The sequence below is a fragment of the Apis laboriosa genome, unplaced genomic scaffold (genome assembly GCF_014066325.1).
Source record: "Apis laboriosa isolate Shangri-la unplaced genomic scaffold, ASM1406632v1 scaffold4_cov146, whole genome shotgun sequence".
Classification (NCBI taxonomy): domain Eukaryota; kingdom Metazoa; phylum Arthropoda; class Insecta; order Hymenoptera; family Apidae; genus Apis; species Apis laboriosa.
The window spans coordinates 4,648,488-4,655,307 of record NW_025223501.1 but is presented as its reverse complement, the minus strand read 5'-3'; the positions used below and the strand labels follow the sequence as shown (position 1 = coordinate 4,655,307).

Here is a 6,820-nt window from a genome sequence, read left to right as displayed (position 1 = left end):
TTTGTGTCACTATATTTGAATATCACAATATAAAAAATTTCGAAAAAAAATTATTTATATTTTTTCGAAAAAAAATATTATATACTTTTTATCGTTTGCTAATTTTTTGGAATTGACTAAAGTAAATTTCACGAGAGTTGATTAAATTAAATGTAATTTATTCCAAATACGAATTACAAATGTGAATAATGGTCTGTGTTGAGAAATTATTATTGTATAATCCTAAAAGACTAAGAATTCGAATTAAATTAAAAGAATCGAATTAATAAATTAGATACGTATCAAATTAATAAATTATATACAGAATCGAACTTAAAAATTAATTTGAAATATCATGCAAAAGTATCATATTTAATTTGAATATAATTGTCAATTCCAAATTAATAAATAAAATTACAATAAGTTCCAATTAAACTAGTAGAAAATTATGGCAAAACTTAACAAGTCTAAGTTTAATATTTCGTTTATAAAAGAATCTCTACAATCTTTATATTTATCACACTAATCAATTATACAATACAATTTACAAATGGCAAAGTTAAACAATGACACGAAAATCGTCGAAATGTCTCGACTAGTATAAAAATCTGTTCGCTTAGGACATCGACGAATCATTCCATCATCTCCTTATCAGACACTTAATCTCTTTTATTCTTTCTTTCTTTTTATCTATCTAATAGTTTACAAGTTTATAGCCAACATCGAATTGTCCTCGTGTATTTATATATATATATATATATATATATATACGTAACGTATGTATAATATTTATAATATTTATATTTCATATTTATACTCGTATTTATAGTATGTATATCCAACTATTCAATTATGTATAGCGAATCGAGTAATTTTACGCGATTATTATTTTACTGTCACTTCTCTCTTTGTTCGCACAGTAATCAGCACAGTCTCTTAATTAAAATAGTTTCAAGTGAAAAATATCTGTACTCTCTCGAGATTTTGAATTCTTTTTTTTTTCTTTCTTTCTTTTTTTTTTTTTTTTTTTTTTTTTTNNNNTTTTTTTTTTTTTTTTTTTTTTTTTTTTTTTTCTTTGTTTTCAATGTTTCCTGGTAAATGGCGTGTTTTGTAGTTGGTTTCTTTTCCTTGTTTCAATTTTTCCTTGTTTCGTCTACTATTCCTCTGGATGTTGGCGAGATAATTGATTACCTAGCGCTACCTAGCAGCTTCTCTGAATTTCTTGCTCGAATTCTCTCAATTTATCGATATGTCGTGGTTTTCTCTCTGTAATCCATTGTCCACGATCGATTCGATTCCTTTGTTGCTCTGGGATTCATGGACTGTCTTAATCTTTTGAATGGAGATTAATTTATATATTTTTTTCTTTTTTAGATGTGAATTATTAAAGATGAGTTAAATAGGAAATTAATTACAGATGTAACTTTTTAATTTTTAATTTTTTTACAGTTATTCTTCTTTATTTTAATACGATTTTTACATCAATTTTTCAAGCTTTTTATTTTGTTCATTTTGAATTTTGAAGAAAAAGTTTCTACGTCTTTGGTTTTTCCATCAAAATTATGACAAGAAAACATTTATTTCAGAGCAAATAAAGAATCGAGCGATCATTCTACGATATTCTTACATCTTCGATTCCTATCACCCTTCTTAAAGTCAACCCTTTAAATCATTTTCATTTTTCCTCGATCAAAAGAAAAAAAAAACAAACCAACATTACAATTCTTCTTTTCATTTCAAATTTACATTGATTTTCGTTGATCGAACCGTAAATTTAATATCCAAAATATATAAATAAATTTGATTATCAAATTATAATAATTTAATTATTCAATTATTGAATTGCTGTTCGCTTTTACGCCAATATAAAATTTTCTCGATCACCATTAATTTCATCTTAATAAATTCAATTTCATCTTCTGTAACACAAGCTTCCCTTTGAAATCGAAATCGAACTATCTTTAATCATTTATCAAGGTTTTTGTTCATCATCAAAAAAACTTTTACTCTAAGGGTGTCGACCAAGGGTGACAAGGAGATCACCAATATCAAATCTCAAGGAAATTCATCTTTCCACCTGTTTTTCGTCGAAAAACGCAGGTGTCACAGTGGCCATTCCTTACGATCTATACAGTCACATATGGATGACATATGGGGGTGGGGTCGCGAGCAAAAGGGATGGAAAGAACGGAAAGAAAAACAAGCTGAAGAAGACACAGAAGAAGAGAGAGAGGCACACACACACACACACACACACACATGCTCTCACTCGTGCAATGACAATTATAATGACAATATAATAACAACGATAATCATAATTCATTCCGTATTCGTCCTCTCTCTCTATCTCGCTTCCTCTTCCTTCCTTCCTTCCTTTTTTCACCTTTAACTTTCCTTCCTTTTTTCATTTACCTTTAACTTTCTGCGTACACGTATACATTCACACACGCGCGCGAAAAAATTTCACCACTCTTTTCTCTCTCTCTCTTTTTCTTTCCTTCTTTTCACTCTAGTGGCGCGCAATTTTAATTAAAATACGTATAATTACAGTTGGAAACGTTTCCTGTTCCGAGCAAAACACAAGTTTTGTTCGGAGCTGGAGAACGATACGCACCGTTTCCAAAACATCGCGGACACGTCGTGGATCTAAATAAGTTGTTATAAGTCTCTCTCTCTCTCTCTCTCTCTTTCTCTCTCGTTCGCTCCTTTCTCTCCCTTTCTCTCTCGCTCTCGCTCGCTCGATTTCCTCTGTCCTCGGTCGTGTTCCTTTCTTCGCTTGTTTCGCGTTTCCCCTCCTTTTTTTTTTTATTTATTTTTTTCGTTCTTTGTCTGCTTCTTCCATTCACACACGTGGGCTACGATCACCACTCAAAATGCACACACTATTGGCCCCAGCACCCTTAGTTTCGTTTTTTCTTTTTTTTTTTTTTTTTTGATTTGATTAGTTTTTCCTTTTTCCATTGTTGCACGTTTTTCTTTGTTGTATTTTTTTTTCTATCTTTCTCTTTTTTTTACTTTCCTTCTTTTTGCTTAAATTGGTTTTCCCGATTTTACGCGCGACACCGGTTGCGAGTCCAGGAAGGTTTTCTAATTAGTGAAGGTTAATTGCGAGCGAATAGGGGTGGTTGTTCGGGAAATTTAGGAAATTTAGATAGAAAAATCCGCGATTAAAGAGATCCACGTATCGTCCACGTAACTTGTTGTATCACTCGTTTAACCATTTCTAGAGGATATAAATAAATATAAATAATTCGTCCAACTATCGATCGAATGTCCGAGAAGATCTAATCGAAACGAAGAAACAAAAAAAAAAAAAAGAAAAAGAATAAATAAATAAAGATGAAAGAAATTTGCAAAAATCCAAGATCTCGTTATCCCAAGTCAACTAGGAAAAGTACGCATACTCGTCTGAATAACGTGGCTCGCTTTTTCCTCACCCCTTTGGCAGAAGATAACATTTCCAGATGCAACTGCTTCGATAAAACCAAGCTTCCTTAAGTGAATTTTATGTACATGTACACCGTCTCTATGTACATCCTTTTAGCCAATGATCCGCCATGTTCTGATATTCTTTATTCGGATGAAGCCTCTCAACGGCATTCTCTTCTATTTCATTCTCTCTCTCTCTCTCTCTCTCTCTCTCTCTCGTTCTCTCTTTACAGACTCTCTCGCACCCACGAACACTTACACGTTAATTTATGCTTGATTATTAGGTTACTTTCTCCCATCACACTTCTGGGATCCTTCGTTAAATCGTTTCTTAATATATATATATACTTTGTGTATTTATATATATATATATATTTTTTTTTATTTTGTATTTATATATTTATATTTATATTTATATTTATATATATATAGAGACTTCTTTTGTTGTTGTTGTTTTATTATAGTTGCTGTGCTGACGACTCGAGTTTGTGTAGATTGACTACACGGCCGTCTCGTGGCCTGGTCTCTTCACTCAGTGATATCACCTCGCGATATACCTGCCGAACAGGGTGCCCAATACAGCCAGGATGTAAACGGAGGCGGAAATCCGGAAGGTCCACGACGTGGCCGTCGAGATATCGCCGCATTGAGCTGGAAGGATGAATTTCAAATTATTTTTTGGTTATAATAATTCTTTTTTAACGAAATCTCATTTTCCAAACAGTTGTCAACAACAGTTTCGATCATCTAATAAATTTTCATCCGGATTCTTCTAATTTATGTATTATTTATATATATAAATTATATAATATTTTTATATATTATCTTCTAATTTATTATAATAATGCTTCGATATCCGAATTTTTCCAATTTGAAAATTCGATTTCGTTTGAACGATTAAAACATCTGCCTCTTTTTTTCGACCCGAATTTCAATTTTTCGATTGAACTAATCGGTTTAGAAAGAAAGGTATATCATACTCCGTTCTAAATCTATCTACGAGTTAAAAAAAAGTTCTATTCAAGTGTAAGAGAAATTTTCCATCCCCTCGTGTCGTCGTTCTTTCAAACTTCCATAGAAATCCTCAATTCCTCTAGGATCACTCTGTCGATTCGTGCCTCTCAGAATTCGTGACAATTCAATGAAAGATAAAGGGAATCAGCTGATTAATTAAGCGTTGATGCGGACGACCGATTTGGACAATCTGATCAATATCGCAAACGAGACACGTCGCTAACAATGACGCGAGATGGAGCTGCCACAATACCAGATCCTTGGACGAGATGAACCGTGATGACCCGTAATGCTTTATTACTCCCTGTCCTAATTACGATTGGCAGGATCTTCTGTGTTTTTAATTTTATCCTGATTTTCTAAGTTTCAAATTGTAAGTTTTTAATTATTTTAATTAGGCTATTATAATTTTCTAATCTTTTAAAAATTCTTTCTCAAGTTACAAATTTTGAATTTTCAATTATTTTTTGCACGATCAAAGTATCCAAAACTTTTCTGATTATTTTGTTCTGTAATTAATCATGTATAATTTCCAGAATCCTTTTTTAAGTTTCAAATTCTAAATTTTCAATTATTTTAATCATACAATTTTATAATCTTTCAAAGATTCTTTTTCAAATTACAAATTTTGAATTTTCAATTATTTTGTTGCACAATCAAAGTATCCAAGAGTTTTCTGATTATTTTGTTCTGTAATTAATCATGTATAATTTCCAGAATCCTTTTTTAAGTTTCAAATTCTAAATTTTCAATTATTTTAATCATACAATTTTCTAATCTTTCAAAGATTCTTTCTCAAGTTACAAATTTTGAATTTTCAATTATTTTGTTGCGCGATCAAAGTATCCAAGACTTTTCTGATTATTTTGTTCTGTAATTAATCATGTATAATTTCCAGAATCCTGATTTTTTAAGTTTCAAATTCTAAATTTTCAATTATTCTAATTATGCATACAATTTTCTAATCATCAAAGTTTTCGAGATTCTTTTCTAAGTTTCAAATTTTAAATTTTTAATTATTCTAATCATGCATACAATTTTCTAATCATCAAAGTTTTCAAGATCCTTTTCTAAGTTATCAATTTTGAATTTTTATTTATTTTATTTCTGCGAATAAACATACATTCAATTTCCTAATATTCAAAATTTTATTATTATTATTATTATTATTATTATTATTATTATTATTATTATTATTATTAAATTTTAAATAAGTTTCAAATTCTAAATTTTTAATGATTTTAATCATGCATGCAATTTTCTAATCATTCAAAGATTCTTTCTCAAATTACAAATTTTGAATTTTCAATTATTTTGTTGCACGATCAAAGTATCCAAGATTTTTCTGATTATTTTATTCTGCAATTAATCGTGTATACAGTTTCCAGAATCCTGATTTTTTACTTTTCAAATTCTAAATTATTTTAATTATACATACAATTTTCTAGTCATCAAAATTTCCAAGATTCTTTTCTAAATTCCAAATTCTAAATTTTTAATTACTTTAATCACGCATATAATTTTTTAGTCCTCAAAGATTCTTTCTTAAGTTACAAATTTTGAATTTTCAATTATTTTGTTGTGCAATCTCAAAGTTTCCAAGATTATTTTGTTCTACAATTAATCATATATACACTTTCCTAATCTCAAAATCTTCAAAATCTTAATTTTAATTAAGTTTCAAACTCTAAATTATTCTAATCATACAATTTTCTAGTCATCAAAGTTACAAATTGTTTTATTTTTTTAATTATTTCGTTTCTACTATAAATATACAATTTCCTAATCCTCAAAATTTCTCAAGTTCCAAATTCTGAATCTTAAATTTTACTCTCCAATCATCCAAAATTCACCTCCAAATTTTTCAATTTTCCAATCCCTCGATCAACAATTCAACTTTCAAATTTTTTTCTCAAATTTGTCGAACTTTATTATTATTATTATTATTATTATTTATTATAATTAAGACAAAACAACGCGACAATTACTTGTACATATAATTGCTGATAATACCCACCGTACGACGTGAGGTTGACCTGCCACGACACAAGATGACGATGAGGTGCTCTGGGACAGGAGGCAAGGTGACCCGTCACGGAGAGCTCGCGGCTCCCTGTCGCCGCTGCGGATGCACTGTAAACGAGACAATATCGTCCCACGTCGGTGCTCGCCACCAGATACGCTGTGTCGTTCTCGATCCATGTTCCGTGGCACAAATACTCTGCAAACGGATACCGATAACCGGTGTTAAAAAAAAAAAAAAAAAAAAAAAACCAAACCAAAATTCATTCATCACGAATCCCTCCTCCTCTTCCTCTCCCTTCGAGAGGAAGAAACGAATACGCTTGATCGATTAATTACGCTTGAACCACGCGAAGGGACGAAAGAAAAAGGGACG

The 6,820-nt window shown here is 30.4% G+C and overlaps 1 protein-coding gene across 2 annotated transcripts in view; it reads right to left on the bottom strand.

Annotated features, from left to right (window-relative positions):
* Window positions 1-624: 624 nt before the first annotated feature.
* LOC122716943 overlaps window positions 625-6,820 on the bottom strand; it is a 349,442-nt gene continuing 343,246 nt past the window's right edge. For both annotated transcript variants that reach the window (XM_043940491.1, XM_043940492.1), the window contains 2 exons: window positions 6,440-6,643; window positions 625-4,059 (listed from right to left, as the gene is read on the bottom strand). In XM_043940491.1, coding sequence (XP_043796426.1) covers window positions 3,950-4,059; window positions 6,440-6,643 — 314 coding nt within the window. In that variant the 3' untranslated portion in view covers window positions 625-3,949. The remainder of the gene's footprint in view (window positions 4,060-6,439; window positions 6,644-6,820) is intronic.